General features: G+C 48.0%; 10 protein-coding genes across 10 annotated transcripts; 6 read left to right on the top strand and 4 right to left on the bottom strand.

The window, feature by feature from the left end:
• Window positions 1–165: 165 nt before the first annotated feature.
• On the bottom strand, window positions 166–2,374 carry EV420DRAFT_1618930 (permease for cytosine/purines, uracil, thiamine, allantoin-domain-containing protein; the record flags this gene model as incomplete). The annotated part of the gene is given in 11 exon segments (XM_060475410.1): window positions 166–336; window positions 390–518; window positions 574–654; window positions 716–719; window positions 858–1,217; window positions 1,420–1,526; window positions 1,546–1,665; window positions 1,808–1,809; window positions 1,863–1,918; window positions 2,001–2,102; window positions 2,160–2,374. The coding sequence occupies 11 exon segments, from the start codon at window positions 2,372–2,374 to the stop codon at window positions 166–168; spliced, it is 1,347 nt and encodes a 448-aa protein (XP_060334591.1).
• A 942-nt stretch (window positions 2,375–3,316) lies between these two features.
• On the top strand, window positions 3,317–5,302 carry EV420DRAFT_1618929 (kinase-like domain-containing protein; the record flags this gene model as incomplete). The annotated part of the gene is made up of 7 exons (XM_060475409.1): window positions 3,317–3,352; window positions 3,410–3,467; window positions 3,523–3,641; window positions 3,749–4,235; window positions 4,276–4,506; window positions 4,543–5,116; window positions 5,173–5,302. 7 exons carry the CDS (start codon window positions 3,317–3,319, stop codon window positions 5,300–5,302), a joined length of 1,635 nt encoding a protein of 544 aa, XP_060334590.1.
• Window positions 5,303–5,593: 291 nt separating this feature from the next.
• Window positions 5,594–7,543, bottom strand: EV420DRAFT_1627961 (Thioesterase/thiol ester dehydrase-isomerase). The gene is made up of 12 exons (XM_060476051.1): window positions 7,352–7,543; window positions 7,272–7,299; window positions 7,008–7,220; window positions 6,833–6,958; window positions 6,639–6,781; window positions 6,484–6,591; window positions 6,388–6,434; window positions 6,243–6,358; window positions 6,147–6,195; window positions 5,933–6,091; window positions 5,741–5,873; window positions 5,594–5,682 (listed from the first exon to the last, which is right to left on the bottom strand). Exons 1-12 carry the CDS (start codon window positions 7,503–7,505, stop codon window positions 5,600–5,602), a joined length of 1,359 nt encoding a protein of 452 aa, XP_060334589.1. The 5' UTR covers window positions 7,506–7,543; the 3' UTR covers window positions 5,594–5,599.
• Window positions 7,544–7,951: 408 nt separating this feature from the next.
• On the top strand, window positions 7,952–10,479 carry EV420DRAFT_1157501 (uncharacterized protein). The gene is made up of 14 exons (XM_060466131.1): window positions 7,952–8,198; window positions 8,247–8,540; window positions 8,601–8,621; window positions 8,673–8,809; window positions 8,864–8,893; window positions 8,954–9,025; window positions 9,076–9,244; window positions 9,295–9,363; window positions 9,417–9,479; window positions 9,538–9,690; window positions 9,745–9,768; window positions 9,819–9,931; window positions 9,991–10,112; window positions 10,165–10,479. Exons 1-14 carry the CDS (start codon window positions 8,148–8,150, stop codon window positions 10,314–10,316), a joined length of 1,470 nt encoding a protein of 489 aa, XP_060334588.1. The 5' UTR covers window positions 7,952–8,147; the 3' UTR covers window positions 10,317–10,479.
• A 4-nt stretch (window positions 10,480–10,483) lies between these two features.
• EV420DRAFT_1522957 (DUF89 domain-containing protein) lies at window positions 10,484–12,886 on the top strand. The gene is made up of 17 exons (XM_060472269.1): window positions 10,484–10,585; window positions 10,636–10,641; window positions 10,692–10,892; window positions 10,941–11,051; window positions 11,101–11,109; window positions 11,158–11,267; window positions 11,328–11,433; window positions 11,491–11,503; window positions 11,550–11,721; window positions 11,778–11,788; window positions 11,842–11,912; window positions 11,964–12,291; window positions 12,342–12,352; window positions 12,405–12,413; window positions 12,466–12,518; window positions 12,567–12,693; window positions 12,747–12,886. The coding sequence occupies exons 1-17, from the start codon at window positions 10,536–10,538 to the stop codon at window positions 12,781–12,783; spliced, it is 1,425 nt and encodes a 474-aa protein (XP_060334587.1). The 5' UTR covers window positions 10,484–10,535; the 3' UTR covers window positions 12,784–12,886.
• Window positions 12,887–12,988: 102 nt separating this feature from the next.
• EV420DRAFT_1618926 (uncharacterized protein) lies at window positions 12,989–14,882 on the top strand (the record flags this gene model as incomplete). Its single annotated transcript, XM_060475408.1, has 11 exons — window positions 12,989–13,038; window positions 13,075–13,245; window positions 13,306–13,409; window positions 13,456–13,542; window positions 13,594–13,700; window positions 13,753–13,809; window positions 13,859–13,984; window positions 14,010–14,237; window positions 14,287–14,391; window positions 14,443–14,704; window positions 14,752–14,882. 11 exons carry the CDS (start codon window positions 12,989–12,991, stop codon window positions 14,880–14,882), a joined length of 1,428 nt encoding a protein of 475 aa, XP_060334586.1.
• A 343-nt stretch (window positions 14,883–15,225) lies between these two features.
• On the bottom strand, window positions 15,226–16,411 carry EV420DRAFT_1476860 (uncharacterized protein; the record flags this gene model as incomplete). The annotated part of the gene is made up of 8 exons (XM_060469361.1): window positions 15,226–15,264; window positions 15,323–15,339; window positions 15,365–15,596; window positions 15,675–15,747; window positions 15,772–15,839; window positions 15,899–15,976; window positions 16,060–16,113; window positions 16,247–16,411. The coding sequence occupies 8 exons, from the start codon at window positions 16,409–16,411 to the stop codon at window positions 15,226–15,228; spliced, it is 726 nt and encodes a 241-aa protein (XP_060334585.1).
• A 90-nt stretch (window positions 16,412–16,501) lies between these two features.
• EV420DRAFT_1157426 (uncharacterized protein) lies at window positions 16,502–19,482 on the top strand. Its single transcript, XM_060466130.1, has 12 exons — window positions 16,502–16,813; window positions 16,864–17,190; window positions 17,245–17,360; window positions 17,413–17,488; window positions 17,541–17,729; window positions 17,784–17,852; window positions 17,899–17,961; window positions 18,009–18,161; window positions 18,215–18,238; window positions 18,291–18,393; window positions 18,443–18,574; window positions 18,629–19,482. The coding sequence occupies exons 1-12, from the start codon at window positions 16,748–16,750 to the stop codon at window positions 19,141–19,143; spliced, it is 1,833 nt and encodes a 610-aa protein (XP_060334584.1). The 5' UTR covers window positions 16,502–16,747; the 3' UTR covers window positions 19,144–19,482.
• Window positions 19,483–19,641: 159 nt separating this feature from the next.
• Window positions 19,642–20,345, bottom strand: EV420DRAFT_1639201 (uncharacterized protein; the record flags this gene model as incomplete). Its single annotated transcript, XM_060476942.1, has 4 exons — window positions 19,642–19,674; window positions 19,731–19,856; window positions 19,907–20,146; window positions 20,196–20,345. 4 exons carry the CDS (start codon window positions 20,343–20,345, stop codon window positions 19,642–19,644), a joined length of 549 nt encoding a protein of 182 aa, XP_060334583.1.
• Window positions 20,346–20,410: 65 nt separating this feature from the next.
• On the top strand, window positions 20,411–21,544 carry EV420DRAFT_1732633 (uncharacterized protein; the record flags this gene model as incomplete). The annotated part of the gene is made up of 5 exons (XM_060479941.1): window positions 20,411–20,614; window positions 20,672–20,689; window positions 20,740–20,866; window positions 20,916–21,160; window positions 21,224–21,544. 5 exons carry the CDS (start codon window positions 20,411–20,413, stop codon window positions 21,542–21,544), a joined length of 915 nt encoding a protein of 304 aa, XP_060334582.1.
• Between the last annotated feature and the right edge of the window lie 12 nt (window positions 21,545–21,556).

The following is a 21,556-nucleotide window of genomic DNA, read 5'->3' as shown; positions in this document are numbered from 1 at the left end:
ACTCGCACGTTCTTGCATCACTTTCTTCTGCTCGCGAAACTTTCATTATAAAAATACATGCAACACCTCATTTCGAAGCCCCGCGCGTTTATGGAACTGATGTCTCGACAACGTGCTGATAATCACTATAAAGGTGACACCACGATGGTCGTGGAAAATTTAATATTATACATGACTCACACTACTAACTCCAACTTTCTCATCCCCAGTTCCATTTTTCAGATCCAAAGAAGCCGTAGCAGACACATCCAAATTCTCGTGATCTTCCTCCACGAACGTTTCGAGAGGTGGGAAAATCTTGCTGAGGGTCCAATACACAGTCGATGCCGTGAAGAACTAAGTAGGTGGCGTGAACAATTGCTTAGCAACACAGAGAAAGTTATACGTACCCCGTACAGCCATGCAATGTCAAAGACGTGAGAAACCTTGCCAGGATAGATGGATGGGTTGACACTGTATATAAGACCGGGGAAACTGGGCGGAACGGCGCATAAAAGGGCTACCACAGCCCTCCAATTCTAGATAAACCGCATTAGCATTGATATTCTGTTCTGGTGGATGAAACCACCATACAATTCCATTCCAATAGCGATACCGTCCATGCGGGTCGTACATGGCTCTCAGATCCACTTTACATTTATGCACGAACCAGTACTGCATTTCATGAATCAGAACATACCCGCACAAAAAAAGCGAAGAGACCAACATCTGTAACCATTCTGTACACAACCCATCAACAAGAGGATAGAGAAAAACAATCAACACCACACTCACATCCCAGCAAAAGGACCAAGAAACACGGTATACCTATCCACAAATAAGCCTCAAAGCCTCCAGCTCTCAAAAACCCCACTCACCCATTCATAAACGTCAAAAACCCCGGCGCAGACGCCAAAATCTCCCAGGGACACAGCGCCCACCCCCCCAAGATCGCACAAATAACCTGCCCCCTCCTAATATTGATATACCGCGGAAACAGCACAGTCATATCATTAGCAGCACTCAAACTATTCGCCGAAATGTTCGTGCCGAGAGTCGCTATAAAGAAACTAAACGCCGCGAAAAAAGCCGCGGCGCGATTATCCCACTTGTCGATGAGCTTGAGAGGGTCCCAGAGGGTTTCGCCATAGAGAACTTCTCCGGCGGAGGTTACTGCGATACCCACGAACCCGATGAGAGTGAATACGGTAGGAATAATAAAGAGTTGCACGTATTGACTAGATTAAAAGCAGTCAGTAAAGTTCAACGCTCCACTGGATAGACAAAAACATGTGCTGGTCCGTGCAAACCAGGAGTTGGTTTCGGTAACGCAATCGAAGACGACAACTTTGGACTTACGCTTGTACCGTAGTCGAATATCTTGAAAAAAACAACATCAGTCAACTTGCCCCTTCCAGATCCCAAGAACAAACACCCCACCTCGTAAAATCACTAACATTAACCGCAAGAGTCGCATAGATACCAAGAGCACTATTCAACGCGCTCAACCACGCCCAACTCAGCGCACTCCCGCTAACTTCCGCATGCTTCGGGTTGCAGAGATACACTCGGCGGCGCCTTGACCATCGCCCAGATCAGGATCGCGAGCCACGCACATGGGACAATGAAAGCCTTGGCCATGAAGAGATGCCGAATCTTCTGCGGAGAAACGAGCATGAAGGGGAACTGGAATAACCAGTAGAGGAAGTATGTCATCATTCCGACGGTAGGTTAATGTTAGCGCCCTCGGGGAGATGGTTGGGTATACGAGCGGTCCCTGGCCATATGGCCTTCAACATTTGGTATACGCATTCAGGAGCCGGTATACGTCTATCACTGGTGCCGTCAACAAGTGGACAGATGATAGAGTATGCAGTACGCACCTGTATCCCAGTACCAAAACATGGCAAGAATGACCCGACTGACCACGCTAAAGTAGCTGAACCAGAATCCCAAAGGACGAACGGTTTATCACTAGCGAGAGTCAGCACCTAGACGCGTCGTGATAGAATAACACGTACCTGGAAACTGCAATGTGTAAGCGCGCACCGATAGTCCCATTCAATACAGTGACTATTGCTATGATAACATGGCCGACAGCAATAGCAGGAAGAGCTTGACGCCTAAAGAAACAAGAACCGATAAGCTACGCTCCTCGGCCACATCAAAAAAAACCATACCACGAAAGCCCAACAGCCAACATAGAACTCGCAAGCTCCCAAACAGCCGTATTCGTCGCGTCCGATATCCAATAAGCCACATAATTCCGAGTCGACCAAGTACGTAAATGCGGGGGTACAGGGTCCATATCCTTGTTACTCCATCTCTCTTTCCCAGGGGGGGCCAACGACGAAGCTGCCGACTCCAATGCCCAGTGCGAAGGTTTGTACCACATTCTTGATGCGATGCTGATGGTGCGAAGCAAAGAGTGCCGCGGGAAAGACTTAGATAGAGCTTTTTTAACTACATCCGGATGCGCCGGGGGCGACCATATGCTTCTGTCGCACTGATAAGGACGATAGTAGGGCGCGGCCTACCAGGGGGGCCTAGAGATACGACGGTTATCACGATCAGAATGGAAACTGGCAGAAAAACAGGCCGGGGTTTGTGGACGACGATTGGGATACGATTGTTGCTGCAGCGTGCAAGACTTGCATTGGACCCTGCCAAGGTTTGTGCGATGGTTCCTGCCAGCGATAGCTATGACAAATAATAATCGTCTTTTTTAGTCAAGCGGAAATTGAAGCTTGTTACAGCCCAACCAGCCTTTACGAAAAGGGGTCTAGCGATCTCAGCAAAGAAAAGACACGAAAAGGTTTGATTGCTGGCTAAGGTTGGTAGCATTCAAGGTGTCCATCAGTTTGTGGAGGCCCGGTTCCCTTGTAGAGGTAACTCATGACGAAATTTCCCTGACTTTATGTGACAGCGTAGGACTATAGAATTAGTTGAAGTCAGGCAGACTGTATACGTTAACGTTGAGTTGATAAGAATAGATTTACTATTCATTCTTCAACATCCCAGGCGGCCCAGAAGAGGCAGCAACGGAGGCGCATGGGAACTTCACTAGCAACGGCTTCGAAGAGCAAAGCGAGAAACGAGTTGTAGTGTCAGAAGGAAAGAAATCCAAATTGAAAAGATGGAATCGTCAAATTGCATCAAGAAGGGAGGGTAGCCGCCGCTAAGTACCTCGAAATGGCCGCGGGCAAATCACGTGTATTGACGATCCGGAGGCGCTGACTACTTAGCGTTTCAAACCGCAACCCTCATCCCTGACTTGCTCATCGTTGTGGTCGGTCTCGCCGTCTTCGTTTCTTCACTTTCTCTGTCTTTACTTACGATGCACTCGGATGCCTTCGATGTGATTCCTTATGAGGTCGGTAGACGCTTCATGAGCCCTAGTATCCATTGCTCATTCAATTTCATCCATTAGGACATCAAAGGAGACTGGGTCAGACTGGGATCCGGGTCATTTGGGAACGTCTACAAAGGTATGTCCCGTATATCTCGGCGGATCAACAGCGACCTCACCGACGGTGATTGCAGGGAAATATCTGGGCATCGACGTAGCCATCAAGGAAGTTCTCCCATCCACCGAGTACGACGTCGGCAAATACTTTGAGCGAGAATGGCGGTTGATGAAGGAGTCTCGACATCCCAATATTGTGCTCTTCTTGGGTCTTTCGCGGGCGCCAGCGCCTGACAACCGAATCTTCATCATCTCCGAATACATCGACAACTGGAAACCTTCGTCTGTACATTCCACAACAAGTCCAAACCATTTCCCTGGCGCCTTCGTCTCTCCTTTGCTACCGACATCGCCCGTGCTCTCGCCTACCTGCACGCTCGCAAATGTATCCATCGCGATCTCAAAGGCGAAAATCTGTTAGTCACTTCCAACGGACGCCTCAAGATCACCGATTTTGGTTTCGCTCGCATCGCTGCTCGAAACGAAGAAGAGCTCAAGCGTCTAACCTTCTGTGGTACAGACTCGTACATGTCCCCTGAAGTCTTGCTTGGGGATGAGTTTGATCTGCCCACCGACATCTTTTCCCTTGGAATTATATTGTGCGAGATCGTGTCACGCCAGCTGGCGGATGACAGGCATTTCAAGAGGACCCCTCCCACATTCGACATCGATGTAGACGAGATCCGCAAACTCGCAAGCCCGGGCTGTCCTCCCGACATGATCGCCTTGTGTATCGATTGTCTTGCGACGGATCCCGCTGCGCGACCTGTTACCCGGGATATCCTTGAGCGTCTTCGCCTCATTGAAACGGAAGTGCTGGCACGTCCGAGCGAGGGATGAAGATGCTCATGTAGGTAGCATCAAGTTCATGACAGGTGGCAAGCGACCATCCGCCGGCCCGCGCATTCCCAGCTTCGGAATGGGAGTCGGGAAGGACATTCGATCCAGCGGGTCTTCCACTGATGACAGCGATGACGAGCTGATGGAAGCAGTCATGGGTCTATCCAGTGTAGGAGTCAACAGTGATTGGAGTGACTCGACTGGTGGTAAGTTTGCTTCTCGTTTGGAATCTGAACTGCTTATCTATATTAATGTAGGCGGTAATGAGCCTCTTCTGAACACCGGGTCATCCGAATACAGTACCACTGTTATCCGTTCGCATCCCTCGCAGCAAACAATGCCTCCTTCCCTTTCCTCTATCCTCACCATTCGTGCTTCCCCGAATCCAAACGAGACACCAGACCCAGTGCTACCAGCGTCAAACAGTTCATCTTCATCGCAACCTTCAACCATCATGGCCCAGCGTGCTGAAGGGGAAGATCTCCTGGGTACTTCATCCATTATGTCCATTGACACACTTGACTCGTACCACACGGCGGCCGGCGTGTCAGCCATCTCCAGCGCACTGGCGACAGAAGGAGGATCCACTATTCGCACTCTGAATGGCAACTATGTTGCCCCTCTTGTCCACCGCTTCACCCTTCTTAAGCCTGGTGGTGCTAAGCCCAAGAAGAACAGCATCAGCGGTACCATCTCACCCCCGGGTGAAGCTGTCACATGGAACCCACTTGACTTGATCTTCTCGAGTGGTCTCTTTGTGGCCAAGTGCGATGTATGTACGAAACGACTCGGATGGAAACCCATTTTGGAGTGCGATGACTGTGGACTGAAGTATGTTCTCTCACTCCTTTCCTATCGTCGCGGTGTCACTGAAGCATGCTGTATAGGGCCCATATCAAGTGCGGCGAGGTTGCTCCGCGCGACTGTGGTCTTCGACCCTCTTACCAAGATCACACCACAGGCACGTCTCCGGTTTCTAAAGTAAAGCAAGGCGGCAAGGCAAGCCCGACTAGATGATCGCGGCTCTAACCTTCATTTCCATGATAATCATTAACGACCTTTTACGACCATTCCTGCTGCAGACGACTTCCATCTCATCATGACCACGCATGGACAAATAATTATAAGGCATTATTTCATACTTGGACTCCCGGCATATTTTCAGCTTGTCATTAGTACAAACATCAACGTCTTGTATGTGATTATATTATTACGATAGGATTCATTTAGTTTCCCGTAGCGGTGTTGTATCCACTCGATTTACAGCGTTTCGGTAATATGATTCAGATATCGTTGATTTGTATCGATATCTGGTTATTCCTTGATATAATTCCGCATACCACGGATCTGATCTCCGAGTTCAAGTGCTCTCTTTCCTTCAAGCCAGAGCATCGCCTCTGGAAAGGTATGCTTCAGCATCGAAATAGTGACGAGCTAATACTTATAGGGACCGACCTTTATAGGTCTTTGGCACAACCTTTCGGGAGAGATGGTGTCCCTCTTCTTTAGCCCAGGTAAATCTAAACTCGTTCGTCGTGTGCTCGGAGCCGGTCTTCACATCTACGACGTTGGCTGTGACTCCGACGTGCTATGCGGTGGAGTCTAAGATAATCATAACAACTTTGAAACCATGATCGTAGTACTTACGGCGATCATGGGAAACTGGATTGATGTGGTCGAGTGTAAGATGTATGATGTCAAACGGAGGATGGACCCGATGGGAACAGGCTGAGCGAAGGAGATACCGTCCAGCGACAAGAAACGTATGGGGCCTCGGGCGAACATGCTGCAGTTGGCAAAGCCGAGCTACATCGCTCGTCAGTCACACAAACAAAAGAAATCAAACGCAGTGCGAGCTGACCTCATATGCCAATCTCATAAGGTATCCACCGAAGACCTTTTGATGAACACTACAAATGTTCAGAAGAAACCCGTCATGGAAGGCATAGGTACTAACTTCCGTTCCTGTGGAAACATGAGCATGCACTTTTCTACGCGAGTGTCTCCCATCCAGACACGATCGATAACCTTGGCTTCGTTTAGCCCATAGTTGAGATAGAACGAAGTGCAATGCTTCAGGCTTCCTCCGAGCTAGGAGGTACACGGTCTAGAGAACGCAGGGCTACTGACTGACGTCGCCGTTTCATGTCTATCGGGATGTGTTAGAGGATGGATTACGGCAAACTAAGCGCATCTACCTTCACCCATAGCATACAATGCTTCTTCTTCCGGAGTGCTGATAATCAGAGGGTTTACTTTTCGCGCTTTGTGGGTGTTGGCATCGCGGCATACCATAGAGAAACGGCCTAGAAAACGGGTTGGCTACCGAAGCGGAAGAATTCATCGAACATACCAAGAAGTACAGTTTTTTCAAACATTCCACCGCCAATACTTTCCATTTGCACAGCTACTTCCATAGAGCTCTTGCCGGTGTATATGACCTGACCGCTGAGACGAAGGTCTCTGGTGGGGTCTAAGCTGGCGAGCATATCAAGTCTAGGTATTGCCTGTCAGGAAGCTATGCATGCAATGTATGTGACTTCGAACCTGTCCACCGACGCAGTAACGATGTAGAAACCCCTTTCTTTAATGCGACCAAGGGTCTCAACGCCTGGTCCAAGCGTATGTTTGTAGGAAATTGACCCTGCCAGTGAATCGAGATGCTCCATGAGCCTAGATATTAGTCTTAGAATGTCTGCGGTAAATTACAGAGCATACTTACTTGCCGGTTCTTATCGTGCCATGGGCGTTTGTGTATTCTTCCAATAATTCCGGCGAAGACCCAAATGGAAGTATGAGCTCTGAGTAAGAGTCATGCATATATCTTGGAGTCAAATCGATAGGCGTTGACTGAACAGTAGCCTCTTCTCCAGGCTTAGGCGCAGTATTTAGCAATGTCTCCGACCACCTGACTGGGGTCCGCATGGGCATAATCCTATGAGTATAGTAGTTAGGACCGATCCACGAAGGTAGAAAAGGTGCATACGAATGATACGCAGGATCGGAGCGGGTCCCTGGAGTAATGAGTGTTATATCGAAGGTCAAACAGATAAAAAAAATACTCACTAACCACTTTCAATAACTCGTCCATGGTTGTTACATCATGTGTTTCTTCGGCAACGGAACGCAGTGGTAAAGCTGAATTAGAATCCCGAAGAGCAGCGCGAACCGAGAAAAGCCTTCTGTTACGAACTGCGCGTCTAGAAAATGTTGTGAACATGGTGACACTTCTAGCAAGTTGGTGGCGGATAGATGGTCGGAGGCCGGTTAATCAACAAAAGCATGTGATACCCCGGGCCAAGGATCCACCAATCACGGGGGAGTTAGTCACCAACACGCGGCAGCCAATCAGAACTTGTGATTCACCATCATTGCATTCTCGTACTGCCAGTGCTGGTTTCCAAGTCCTGGACCCCCTGTATCTGATGTACATATCAGTCAGTATGTACCGCCCTCGGATTTTGTTTTGACCCCCCGGACGGGACTAGTACACCTGATCATCCTGGGGGCGAACTGGAAACGAATTAGGCAGAACAAAATCCCAGTGTCGTTCAATGCGGAATCGGGCAAGCTGTGGATGCTGGCAGCGAAATGATGGCCCACTTCGCCTGTTATGAGACCAGAGTACAGCTTATATCTCTTGGATGGATACCATTCAAAATTGAAATCCGCCGGTCGTCTCATCGCGACTTCCGCTGGCAAGATCACTAGCTGGTGATCATCAGACGCGAAGCTGTCAATGCTACGATGTTCCAATTGATGTGCTGAATACCCCCCCGCATCCTTTCACGCACTGCTTACCCTTCCACCTCCACCTCCACTGATCTTTCTGACTCGCTATACCTCCTCGTGACGATTAGCCATGTTTTCGACATGGAAACTTGGAATTCTCAAGAGGAAAACTAAATCATTGGTTCGTGCCTAGTTTCTTCGTTGTTTCTGGACACTTACCGTAAGACAGTACACGCGCATCACACGCAATCGTTTAACGTTCACGTTCTTTCTCTTTGGTCTCTTCCACTGTTTTGCTCAAGGAATCATGCAATCGTTCCTCTTTACCATCGATTCGGAGTACAGCTCGTTTCTCTCCAAGATTGTACACGCGGCCGACGTCCCTGCAAGGAATCATACCTTCCTGGAAGGATCGAGCGGCAATTATCGGTTACGGATGTGCAATTATATTCCCCATTTCGACTCTAACTGCACGGACATCTTTGAGTCTCACCATAGTGCCTCTAACTTATCTGCTGAAGACGTTCGTGACTTTGTGATTTATCTTCATTCCCTTCGCTCTTACATTGTCCCTTACCAATAGTCAGCTACACGTGGTAGCTTGGTGCGTGTGATCTCTCCTACTGGAACACTTCACTTAGCTTCTCACTCTCAGCTACGCACTAATATCGGCAAAAACACGCCGCCAGTGCTGCTTCGCAATGAAACGGGCATCACGATCGAATTTCAGGATGGTAAAGAATTGTTATTGAACACCCAGTGTGTCAAAATCCTCGTATTTCCTTCTCAAGAGTACTCCTTTCCATTGCATATTGTTTTATTTGTAACTAACTGGCCCTTATGCAGCTTACGAGACTATGCGAGGGAGGACCTTGCGTTCGTTTCTGCTTCCCAAATGTCTCCCATGGTTGCGAACTTACAAATTGCGGGCATTAGATTGGTCTTCATTCAATTCTGGCTTTTCGTAATATCCGTAATCGCCATGGTATATGATTCTGTGCCTCACATGTAAGTGAGACTCGATATCAATGGCTGCTTTGCAATTTACACAAGCTTAGCGTTGCAGGATTTTGCGCTCGGGCACTTCTTTCTTCTTGGTCTGCATATGTTCTTTGGCGAACCCATTCAAAGAAATCCATCTACCAAGAGCTTATTGGTGATGCTCATACCCCCTGCTCAGTTGATCTCTTCAATGAGGATTACTTCCGAGTGAGAAATGGTTACGAGGTGAGGTTATCCCGCATTATGTCACAGTATCTCACACACCCATACTTCAGATACCGGATTTGATCCTCAATTTGACTGCCTTGTCTATTGCGTGTTTCTTGTCCTTGACACTTTTCAGGGTAAGTGTCAAGATTTATCGTGCTTCCACTTGCTCATGGGCCTGTTGCCTCAGGACTACAACAAACGGTCTTTTAAATGTGTTGGCGCCCCAAAGCGCATTGCAACTCTGTACAAGGTATGACTATCCATACAATCTATCATCTCATTTCTATTGCTGACATATACGGCACCAGTATTTCATGGCAGTTCAAGCATGTTTGCAGCTGGAACTCTACGTTCTCATGGCAAGTATGGGGCTCTGGATTGATCAACTATTCAATACATACATCGGAGCAATATCGGAACACACCTTTGTCTATGAGGGTGTGTTCATATTCTACACCGTCGTACGTCATTTAAATTCCTAACCTTATCATATACTGATCCATCAGTTCTTGCAGCTTGTTATTCCGTGGCTTGTTTTGGTCAGACTGTTGTTTTTTCCCCTTCTCGCTACCCCTGACAACTGCCGTAGGGATGGTACGCAATTCGACACGAGAGGAGGCTCTTGATGGCTCTTTTCATTTTCGCTTCCTTTGTTTTCCTATTCACTACGAGCATCATGTTTTATTCTCAAGTCTTCCGATGGCAAGCTGTGTTTTCCTTTCGAGTTAACCACGCGATCCGACCTCTTTCCCTTCATACAGGACGTTTGTCAGCTGGGCGAACTTGGCATGTTTTACTGTTGTCTCCATGATTCTTATGGGTGCTTGCATGATTCTAGGCATTATTTGCCTCCGCAATTTTGGCGAGGGTCTTGCCCATTATTGTGCGATTTTTGTCTACTACGCTGAAGAACACGGAACTAACGTTTTTCACAGTGCATGCAGACTCTACTCTAGAGTCGTTGAACTTTGCCCCGGCCGTTTTCGAGAACGATATGGATTACCATGTTGACTCCAAAGCGGAGCATGACAAAGCTATCAATTACCTCGAAGCCACTTTCAAGCTGCCTACAACCCGTGAACTTTAGTTTCAGCGCGGCGGGTCCGCCTGAACATGGATGGTATTCAGATTTGATATCCTCCATATATTTTTGCTTTCTATAAATGTAAAAGTGGACCTGTGTACATATTACCAGTTGATATTTTGACTCTTTGGATCTGAGTATTCCCTATATACGATTAAGTCCCGATGGATTTCAGTTGAGGTCGGGCCGGAGTCACCGGCCTCACCTTTGACCCAATCTTCAATGATGTTTCAAGCACCGTATCCACCATACGACCCCACTGACAAGGACGGGTAGGTGTTAAAAGTCTTCTTTTCCGATGAAGTCTGACCAAGTCTATCAGATTTTCGTGAGTCCGTCATCAATTTTATCTTTGAACGATCAGTCCAACAATCATAGCTACGAAACTGTACAAAAACGATGGCCGATCATCCTCACTGGAGTCGTGAACCAGCTTCATTTAGAGAACCACGACATTTTTGTTGATTCAGAACACGCCGATGGCAAGAATCTAGAGGAAGGAAAACTTGCTGAAGGGAAAGCTCTCATTGAGAAGGTTAGCAAACTCAAGTATGAGATGGCGCGAGATCGTGCATTGGAGTATGTTCTCTTTGTGGCCTACCATCGATATCCTTGACCAAGTTTTAGACCTCTCTCTCAAGACGGCGGTTCGCACATAGAGACGTATAACACGGAGTTGGAACGACTAGCATCCATCTCGAAGAATACGTGGTTTACTGCTCCATGGCTGTTCGCAGAGTAAGGCTCGGTTTTCTTCAATGTGAATGGAGAACTTACCACCTTCTAGATGTTATCTGTTTGTACATCATTCCTATCTATCTCAATACATCTAATGCGCGCCTAGCTATCGTCTGATCTGGTCTTACCTCTTGCAAACCACGCACTGGCGCCAATATGATCCTTTCCGTGCTCAGAAGATTGACGCATTTCAGAAATCTGGCGTCGCAATACATAGTGAGTGATCCTTGGGGTGTCACCTCAGCTCAGAATGTTGGGTTACTCAATAGAACGCAGAGATCGCGACCATTGTCTATGAATTAGACCACGAGAAGAAAAACTTAGAGGATAATGTCGATAACCTCAAGGTTTTGTTTCAAGAGATGACGCAGATGTGCCTATGGTAACTAAACCTTCTAAACTTTCCGTATCATATAGTGATAGTATGCTCGTTCTTCAGGGGAAACTCTATCGTTTGTGGACTGCTTTACGCCTTAGCCTCTTACTGACAGCTCTTAGGATTTATCTCTATTAACAAACCTATCCTTATCGGACATGGAGCATCTTCAAGCCGTTGGCAAAGATGCTCAAGCAGCTAGAGAGGCGTTCATCTTGAAAGACGATCAGGAACCTTTGTGGAACCATCTCAAGTCTCTGGAGGATGGGAGAATAGATTTTGTGCTTGATAACGGTTAGACGAAGGTCCTCTCCTTAATCCAATTGACAAACGTTGTGATCCCATTACAGCCGGTTTTGAGGTAAGTCTTAGTTGAGAATAACATTTCATAGTTGTACCAAATACCTTATCCAGCTTTTTACGGATCTGGTCTTCGCCGACTTTCTAGTCACTCATACATCATATGTTTCTAAGGTCGTTATGCAGTACGTGGTCTCTTTAATGCGTAAACATCCTTGTGTCTGATTTGAATAAAGCCCCAAGTTAATTCCATGGTATGTATCGGATGTAACACCGTCCGACTTTTCGCAAACCCTTGATCTTCTCCTTGACGACGCGTTTCTGGCTTCATCGTCACCGACCGAAGCAGAGAAAAAGCACCTTCAGTATATGACGACCAGGTGGAAAGATTATGTAGAACGAGGCATCTTCTCGTTGTCCGTACCGATAAGTACAGCTCTGGGAGCAGAAATAGGTTCCACAGCTGATTTTTGGACGACTCATTTACCCTACTGGGATATGAAGATCCATGCTCAGTCTTTGTGGACCGATCTGCATCTCAACAGTAACCTTGTTATTTTCAAGGTTTGTCTCCACTCGACCTAATGCTTCGATCAGACTGACACATCATCTAGGGAGACCTAAAGTAAGTACGATCCTCGTGCTACCACCTTTACGCGCTTATCTGAGCCTCTCAGTTACCGAAAGCAAGTGGTTTCCTTATCTTGGGGCGTTTCTGGAATTTGATTGTGCCTGTAGATTGACGGGGGATATAAGCTGGCCAACGTCGACCCCATTTCGGGAAGCCATAGGTAAGGTGGCTATTCATGATGCGAGTATTTTCTTTCACACTGTAATAGGACCTTTGGCGGGATCTTTCCCTCTATTGAGTCTTCGTACTAGTAAGGCTGATGTTGTTGCGGGAGTTAGTGATGAGGTAGCTGCGCAGCTTGATAAGACCGACAAGCACTGGCGAGTCAGTGGGCGGTAAATTCTAGCTTCTTTTTGACGTTTCCGGTCTCTCATCGGTTCCTTTCCAGGTATGCCTTGATATCCTTCGAGGAGAAGTCATGCTAGACGACTGCATAAATGTATTTATTGGGTCCGCGTGCTCATCAGTTCAAATACAATCCCGTCGACCCGTGTCAAGGAACCTTCTTCCGAGAAGCGCATGCTGAGCACACAGATATGAAGACTTTAGATCTTGCACTTGCCGTTTCACCGGCAGCGAAATACATATATAAGCTGAGTGCATAATTTCACTCCTTATCTCCTGTCCAGGATGATACTTGCACCCGCTTTGACTGCTTCCCTCGCCCTAGTAGCGAGCGTGTCAGGCTCTGCCATTCCTAGGGTCAATGAATCCAGTAACCCTCGAGTGCTCATTCTCGGTGGAGGCGTTACCGGTGTCATTGCTGCCCGGACTTTGCACGAAAACGGCATCGACAATTTCCTAATCGTTGAAGCTCGCGACGAGCTTGGCGGACGACTGAAGAGCCAAACCTTCGCCGGCTATACGATCGAACTTGGCGCCAACTGGTGTGTATCCAGGAATACCTTTAATAACGTCCAATGGGCTGATACTGCTATCGACCGAAGGGTGCAAGGGACGCAAACGGGAACAGGCCCGGCTAACCCAATTTTTGAACTGGCCCTGAAGCACAACATCACAACGCAGTACAACGATTTCTATGGAAGTTTAAGTGGGTGGCCGCGGCCGTTAACTTCTCACTGACTAACCGGTCATAGCGACTTATGATATTTCCGGCGAAGTGGATTATATTGATGTATTTAATGATGCTGTTGACGCTTATACTGCTTTGACCGTGACTGGAGGTGGGTTTAATCTTAGCAGATTTCACCTTCAGTGCTCAATACAGGTTGCAGGTGTGCGTGTCAATGGATCACTAGTGGATTTGACTTCAAAAACCGGTTATGCACTAAATGGAGTCAAGCCACGAGATTCGTATGAGATGGCAGCAGAGTACTATCAGGCGAGCATTTCCATAAAAATCACATGCAAACTTGTATAACCCTGAGACGCAGTTTGATTGGGAATATGCCCAGAAACCTGATCAGACCTCGTGGATTGCATCGTCTTGGGCACGTAAGAACACTCGCTAAAACAGTTCGAAAGCTGAAGTCAGTTTAGGCCAATAACTTCACCTTTGATGCGGACGAAGGCGGCTTTTCCGAGGACAATCTTCTCGCCATCGACCAACGGGGGTTCAAGGCTCTGATCCAGTTGGAAGCTCAAGAATTCTTACGGGCCGAACAAGTTGCACTGAATTCAAGCGGTCAAGGCCATTGCGTATTCCGGCGATGGAGTCCAGATAACGCTGACAAGCGGCGAAACGATTGAAGGAGATTACGCGCTTTGCACGTTCAGCCTCGGGGTATTGCAGGACGACGATGTGACATTCGAGCCTCCTCTTCCAGACTACAAAATAGAAGCAATCCAAAGTATGACAATGGCTACATACACCAAGATATTCCTAAAGTTTCACAAAAAGTTCTGGTTTGATACCGAGGTCAGTCCGTTTCTCCCGTCACATGCAAGTGGGCGTTGATGTCGTATAGTTGGCCTTGTATGCGGATCCCACTCGCGGCACTTATCCAGTTTGGCAATCGTTAGACCACCCGAACTTCTTCCCAGGCTCCGGACTGATCTTCGCCACCGTGACGGTTAGTATGCGACCTTGAAAGCTTGCGGCCCTCTCATGGTTTATTCTGTAGGGAGATTGGTCGCTGAGAGTAGAGGCGTTGTCAGATCAGCAAGTACAGGATGAAGTGCTAGACGTCCTCCAGAAGATGTACCCAAATATTACAATTCCTGAACCGACCGAATTCCTCTTCCCTCGATGGAATTCTGATCCTCTTTACCGAGGATCATACTCTAATTGGCCCCCATCATTTTTTAGTCAACACCACGACAACCTTCGGTCAAACGTTGATCGGTTATACTTTGCTGGCGAAGCGACGAGCCAGAAATATTTCGGTGAGCTTGGCGTGCTGTGGAGCAGACGCTTGATGCTTAATTTTCAGGCTTTCTGCACGGTGCGTACGACGAAGGATTGAAGGTAGCATCTGTCATGGCGGAATGTATGAAGGGCGATGGATGTGTTGCATTGCAACATGTAGAGGATGTGAAGAACGCATTTCCATACGAGATATGACACACTGAACAAGTATATCTTGTGTTGACTGTCAAGGACGGCTGATAGTATTCAAGGAGAATCGAGATGAGGTCGGATGGCGACGTGTCGAGAATGGCTGCCAAGCAATCGAGGACTACGCTCAATGTGCTACTTTTATCCCCTTCAAATTCCCGTCTACCAGGGGTTTATTTTGACCCAGGGATATCAAGCATAGTCTCATGGGAGCGAAAGCTCGGATCACCACGACCTGTAGGTGATTCTGCCTCACTGGACGGTCTGATCCACTAGTATATTGCTTGCTTCAAAGTAACGTGCGAGTGGTTCCAAATCAACAAACAAAGAACAACGCCTATGTACACGATCACAGAGATTTCCAGTCTGGCGTCCTGCGCTTCGGATGCTATATTTTATGAGCTGTCAGTACACGCGATCCACCGTGGGAGCGAGCTTTCACAAACCTCGTCCGGGAGACATCCTGCATCCGAGTCAATGGCACGGACTAGAACAGCTTTCAAGCTTGGGAACGACAGACGCCGCGAATGCGTTCATTGAAGCACTTGGTCGCTTTTGTCCTCGCACATCTTCGCCGTCAAAGCCCTTCGTTGGGGGAACACCATCGTCCAAAAATTCCACGCGAGTCGATTCTGCAGATTGCGGTCGAGGATGAGATACCTCCTCGACCAAGTAGAACTTTGCATCTATTTCTCGCCGATGCCGCCGCATGAGATGTTCCTAGTTCGCACCGCACTACAGAACTCCGGTGGTCCTTATTTGGGACTGCGTACGCAGGTTTTCTAAGATGTTGCTTACTGTATGGATACTCAGACGGACCATTCTTAGGAACGCGGCAGTTGGGAGAGGGGGTAACTTTTCGGTGAGTACTCTGTCTTGTTTCGTTCGCTCTCACCTCGACAAAGATGCTTCTCTCACAGTGTCACCCGTTCTCCAACGATCGCGCTCTACAGCACCTCTTTTCTTTAAGATAAATACCACCTCAAGAGCTCTGCCCTTGACACGCCTTCACTAGCACGTACCCTGCTGATGCCACCATCATCGATCGTCACATTCCCAAGCTTTCCCGTCGTTTTACGCGAGGGAAAAATGATGCCTCTCTATAATCGCAAAGTCATTGCATATAATATATTGTCAACTGTTCAAATAACTTATCTGAGGTGAGCCTTATATCCGTACGTACTGGGCCAAACTTCGTGCATGTGATGTAGTCCACGACTGCCGCTTTCACGGAATACTACTAGGAAGAGTTTGTTGCTATCAATCGTGGGTGTCTGTTAGGAATATCAGTACAATGTTAGTGCATGTATTAGTTGACAATCATTCAAAACAAAGCCCGATCTGTACAGGTTCATACTACGGTAATTGACCGATGTACGTCCGACTAGGGCAGGTGATCGACGTGATATTTGCACGGTGCATCCAATGAAGGTGTCAGCGTAGCGAAGGAGATTGGGGCATGCATCAAAGGCGACGAATGCAGTGTGTTGAATTGCAACATGTGAAGGATGTGAAGAACGTATTCCCAACCACATATGAGGCCTAGGACTGAGCCAGCCTGTTCTGTACTTATTATCGCAGTCGGATACGGCGGAAGTTGCGAAGGCGAATGATGGTCTATTTGATCAAAATGTTGTTGCCAAGCCGTTTTGTGCTACGGCCCTTCGTCTAGAATTTCAGATTCTAATTATGCCATCCCCACATGCACGCGACACGTTTATTACTTCTTTCTTTCTTACTTTCACCACCTTGCATGTATTTGCATTACTGAGCTGGTCTAATAACGCTCTGGGTGCGTTTTCTGACGACGTCGTGCTGCCATTCTTTTCTTCAAGTTCTTCCCCATACGACTGGTTCGTCGACGTTGAGCGATGCTGAGAAAATTGTCTCGTAAATTCGTGAAAAAGGCTCTTTGGTGGTCGAGGCTGAAGCTGGTGGTGCGTCTTATATTTTTTACTACATCCACCTTTTTCTAATTGCTCCACAGTATACTAGGATCACCTTGACCAAGTTCACATTGCTCTACTCCATCGTTGCTCTCTTGACTTGTATTGTTTTGACCAGTCTCCAAGGCCTGGCGTACCATGACAACTCCAATGCCGCTAATCTCATCTCTGACATTTTAAACACGGCCAATGTTACCAATGGTTTGACGATCCTATACGACAACCTGTTGCAATATTGCTATGATATTCCAAGCCAGCCTGATTCCGACTGCGTTCCTATCCGACCTGGTAACTCGACCTTTGCCGGTACTGAGAACACGACAGATGATTTCGTGCAGCACCATGTTTCGGCCCACTCTTTCGCCAAGGTGCGCAGTAGCTACTTACAGCAGCCTGTTATTGTTTCTAAATGGACGTACTAGCGCGATCACCCTGCTATCGTACCGATTATCATCAACGGAACTACGGTCGGCGTCAAGGTTGCGGACGGTGTATTACCTGTCCCATGTTTGAGAGCTTTCCATTGGCTTGGGGATGTGTGGGTTTTATTGTTCCATCGTTGTAACGTTGGACTGAACTCCGGTGTCAAGCTTTCAAGACTCAAGGAGAGAAGATGTGGTTGCCCTGCTATACCAGATATGGATGCTAAGCCTCTCAATCGTCGTCGTTCGTTATTGTCCACTACCAATTGTTCCCGTTTCGTGATACCAGTTTTTAGATATTGAACGAGTCCCTTCCTCATCTCGGAGCATCTTTGGCTGGTCACGTACTCGGGACGGCCTGGGCGGGTTTCCGCGTTTCAAGCTCGAAACATTTACAGGATCGATATAACCAGTTCATCGTACATGGCACCTGTGATGGTATCGATCTCTTGCAAGATTGGTGGCCTCTTCGAACGAGACATACGGTATGATCATCTACCGGCATGTCATCTAGGCCTCGAACTGAGACTTTTTAATAGGTTCCCGTTGTCATCCTCAATGCTATTGCGCTTCTGACACTGCTTTACTTGTCCGCTAATCTCTACAAGGTAGGAATCCGTCATGTAAGGAATGGTCCTTTGCTTATTGTTGTAGGTCTACGCGAATCAATCGTTTAGTCGTGTTGGTGGTTCACCTGAGATCAACAGAATGTACAAGGTACGTTGTGCTTTGATATATCTCAACTCCTCTGACATTTACTCTAGTTCGTTCTTCTGCTTTCCGTAACACTGCAATTGGCCGGGTTTTTCTCTCTTGCTGCCACTGGGATGTGGATTGACAAAATTTCGGGAGGCAGCATCCGGCGTGTTGCCAGACATCTTCATCTGTATCTTGCTGTTTTTGGCGTAACCGCAGTGGTAAGTACGTGAAAACATGTCGCGTACACATCGCTAATAAGTCTCGCCTGTAGTGTGAATTTCCGTGGGTAGTTCTGGTTCGTTACAAAAGGCTACTTTCCGTTCATTCTTTGACAAGTGAATCTCCAGGGGTGGCTTTCTGTGCGGCGAGAGTCTCGTCGCTTATTTATTATCTTCGGTGCCCTTTCTGTCTTTCTTCTAGGCGTTTCGACGTTCATGTTTGCCAGCGCACGTACGTACCCTTACATTCTCTATATCATCTTGGTAACATTGCGGTCCAGTTTATCGTTTCATTTTCATGGCTTGGCCCTTTTTCGCCACTATGACGGTGACCACTTATGTTCTCCTCGTCGCCACCTCAGCTTTGGGTGTGATTTGCCGCCTTCACTTTGACAAAGGTCTGGCGCAGTTTTGTACGTTGTCCTTTTCTCTCGATATCTGCTCGGATATTGATACCGTCGCTCCAGTGAGAGTCAGCGATGCCCTCGAGGGCATGGATTTCACACCGGCATACTTCTCCAAGAACGTCAACGATGTCGATGACATTGTCGGACTCAAGCGTTCTGCATCTGAAAAGTCATACACGTCGTCGAAGAAAATCCCGATAGACGAGAAGGAGCTACCTGAAATTGAGCAACCGGCGGCAGCTCATTTCGAAACGAGAGCGGCTCATTCACTTTCGGTGTATTCTGATACCAACCGTCCTACCATGAAATTCACCTCCACTCCGAAAGTCGCACGGAGTCAGCGTGCCTCTACTGTGTCGACAGCTACTGCTCTCACGACCTCCACGACATCGACTTACAGCAAGCAGCCACGTTCAACGACCAAGGCTGCATGGAAGGAGCACTCTAACAGGCCTGCGACTCCTCTAGGTTCCCGTTCCACAACAAGAGGACGCAGAGACCGCGCCTTCGGAAGGACTCTGTCACCACCCTTGTTCGCAAAGATTCGCCAGTTATCAGCGCCCCCAAGAGAATGAGATCTGCACAGGCTAAAGACACCGGTATCAAGTCGTCTGCGCCTGTTTCCCCAAGTTCGCCTGTCTCCAAGGAACCGACCCCACAGCCATCTCCAGGAATCCCGTCTTCTTTTCCCACCGGTATTCGTCAGGGCACCCCTGATAGTCTACGTGGACCGAGATTGCCGGCGTCCCCTCGCCCCTCGAGGCCTTCGTAGTTAAGAGTGGCTGCTATTCATCGTCGTGGAAACATTCCTTTTTTCACATTGACACTTGTTCCCATCGTTGTGTACTGGTAACACTGTTAGTATGGTTTACAGCATGTAGTGTATACAAGATAGATTCTTGTTGGATATCCGTGTCAACGTCACATCACTGGTGTAGCCTAATCCCAGGCTGCTCCTGAGAGTATCCATCCACATCGCTCTGATCCTGAAACCCCGGGGGCGCTCATTCAAATCATCCGCGGCATAAACCAGAATTTCAAGTTGAATTTAATTGGCACCTGCTGGCGGAACATTATCGACTCCAAGACAACGTTCGTATCGTCGCCTGTTACTATCCATTAGAAAAGTATCCGGACTCAAAAAAAGATAGAGAAAACATACTCTACTCCAAGATGACTTCCATCTCGTTAATAGCAGCTTTCGAAGATGTGGACTGTAAACACCTCGGCAGCCTGAGGCTAAAGAATCTATGAGTAGAGAGAGACGAGCAGCACCCAGGTTGGGTTCCTATTGCAAGTTAGAGCAGTTCTCTAGGGATGCAACCCAACCCAACATACCTTTCGTATTTCTTCCAAATCATCCCGGAAGCCATCAGCCACAGAGGCCATCCAGAATTTTCTGAACCTATCCTTCAACTCTTGCTCGTTGGCTGGAGCGGCCCCCGCGGCGGGTATGAAGGAAGGGATTTCAGTCGGAGGTGGCGAAGGCGAAGGCGATTGTCTCTTCTGCGCACGAGGGGGCCTCCGCAACGGCTTCAGGGCGTCCTCTGGTAGGGACGTCGCTTTCAGAGTCCGAGTCTGAGTCCGAAGAAGAGGAAGAAGAAGATTCTGATGATTCTTGGGGTACCGGAATGGGTTTTTTAGGCTCAGGTTCGTCTTCTTCTGAGCTCGACGAAGACGAAGATGAGGAAGATGAGGACGAGGACGCTGCCCGTCTTTTTCTTTTTCTGTTGCGCTTTTTTAGTGCCGGTGGCTTGACTGCTGCTGCTGCTGCCATCGCGGTGCGAGAAGAAATTGAAAAAGGTAAGTAGCCGGGTTAGATGCCGGACACCTCTTGACCAGATGCCATCATCTCCGTCTGCCAGCTCGCCACCAGAAGCGCAGCAAAATATCGATATTCAAACTGCGGTTCTGCACCTTCTCGTATCTAAATTTCAGCCTGGCGCTCTGAGGACCTTTGAGGACTACATCGAGACCTGTCAGCACGCCACCAACATCGTTTCTTTCCTCGATTTCCAAGCGCTTTCAGACGTGGAGCAGAATCTGGTTGGTTCGCGTCGTTCACGCGTCTTTGTTCATTTTTGCTCAGTACCTCTTTTCTAGGTCGTCGATATTCTGGAGGTACGTGAACGGCCGTCGTGTTTCTTGTCTGGTCGAATAGAACTGCCTAGGCTGCTGTCACCAACTTGAACAGCGTCTGTCTCGACTACCATATGCGAATGCTGGAAGTGCTGTTTTTCGACTTTTCTGCGCCGTGGAAAGACAGCTTGGGGAGTATTCCCACTACAAACTCTACCTGTGCGTTATATTTCTCTTTGAAAGGTACACAAGCTTGATATCGCTCTAGTCCGAGTCGCAGCCATTGAAGTTCTCATGACGGAACCGCCTTCGTACCTGGAACAACCTCCCGCTCTCACCTCCGATTCAATGCATGCTCTTTCAGCTACTCAAGCCCCTCCTCGAACTACAAGACCTCTTCTCGAATCTCAATATCTCCAGGACTCCTTCGCCGTGTCCTTTCAAGCTCTCCGCTTTCATCTCTCACAAGTCTCTTCCTCTCTGCGCAACTTTACATCGTCACCTTCAGAAATGGTCTTAGATTCGGCGGCATGCTCACAATGAATCCGCCCTTAACTGCATCGTCTCCAACGAAAGCCTCGCATGCCTTGGACAAGTACCCATCACCAGCGGATACGGACTCGTTGCATATGCCGCTTGCTGCTCCAGACACGGAGGATAGATACAGGACCGCCTAGTACAAATTCTCTGTGCCTCACGCTGTTTCCCACTGAAAACGTCCTCGCTGACGATGTCGCTTCCTTGGATAACTCTCAGTCTCCCACTGCCAGTGATGATGATCTGGAGAAGAAGAAGGTTCGGTCGCGGAAGCCTTCTGGCGTCGCAATGAGTCGCAGGAAGAGGGCTGTTTCAACGCGAGAAGATAAAGAGAACCTGGACATGGACATTGCTTTGTAAACGAGGCGGACG

Source organism: Desarmillaria tabescens (assembly GCF_030435595.1).
Source record: "Desarmillaria tabescens strain CCBAS 213 chromosome Unknown EV420scaffold_8, whole genome shotgun sequence".
Taxonomy (NCBI): domain Eukaryota; kingdom Fungi; phylum Basidiomycota; class Agaricomycetes; order Agaricales; family Physalacriaceae; genus Desarmillaria; species Desarmillaria tabescens.
Note: the sequence above shows the minus strand (reverse complement) of the source record. Positions and strands in the feature narration are given on the sequence as shown.

Bases quoted from the DNA above. Each gene is read 5' to 3' on its own strand.
- EV420DRAFT_1627961 (XM_060476051.1), bottom strand. From the start codon at position 7,505: ATGTTCACAACATTTTCTAGACGCGCAGTTCGTAACAGAAGGCTTTTC. The intron at 7,300-7,351 runs GTGAGTATTTTT...TCATTACTCCAG, and splicing joins CGAGTTATTGAAAGTGGTTA to GGACCCGCTCCGATCCTGCG. The intron at 5,683-5,740 runs GTCGGTCCCTAT...ATACCTTTCCAG, and splicing joins TGTGCCAAAGACCTATAAAG to AGGCGATGCTCTGGCTTGAA.
- EV420DRAFT_1157501 (XM_060466131.1), top strand. From the start codon at position 8,148: ATGTTTTCGACATGGAAACTTGGAATTCTCAAGAGGAAAACTAAATCA. The intron at 8,810-8,863 runs GTACTCCTTTCC...GCCCTTATGCAG, and splicing joins CTCGTATTTCCTTCTCAAGA to CTTACGAGACTATGCGAGGG. The intron at 9,245-9,294 runs GTGAGGTTATCC...CCCATACTTCAG, and splicing joins GAGTGAGAAATGGTTACGAG to ATACCGGATTTGATCCTCAA.
- EV420DRAFT_1522957 (XM_060472269.1), top strand. From the start codon at position 10,536: ATGATGTTTCAAGCACCGTATCCACCATACGACCCCACTGACAAGGAC. The intron at 10,893-10,940 runs GTATGTTCTCTT...ACCAAGTTTTAG, and splicing joins GCGCGAGATCGTGCATTGGA to ACCTCTCTCTCAAGACGGCG. The intron at 11,268-11,327 runs GTGAGTGATCCT...AATAGAACGCAG, and splicing joins ATCTGGCGTCGCAATACATA to AGATCGCGACCATTGTCTAT.
- EV420DRAFT_1157426 (XM_060466130.1), top strand. From the start codon at position 16,748: ATGCTGAGAAAATTGTCTCGTAAATTCGTGAAAAAGGCTCTTTGGTGG. The intron at 16,814-16,863 runs GTGCGTCTTATA...ATTGCTCCACAG, and splicing joins GGTCGAGGCTGAAGCTGGTG to TATACTAGGATCACCTTGAC. The intron at 17,361-17,412 runs GTGGGTTTTATT...TCCGGTGTCAAG, and splicing joins TTCCATTGGCTTGGGGATGT to CTTTCAAGACTCAAGGAGAG.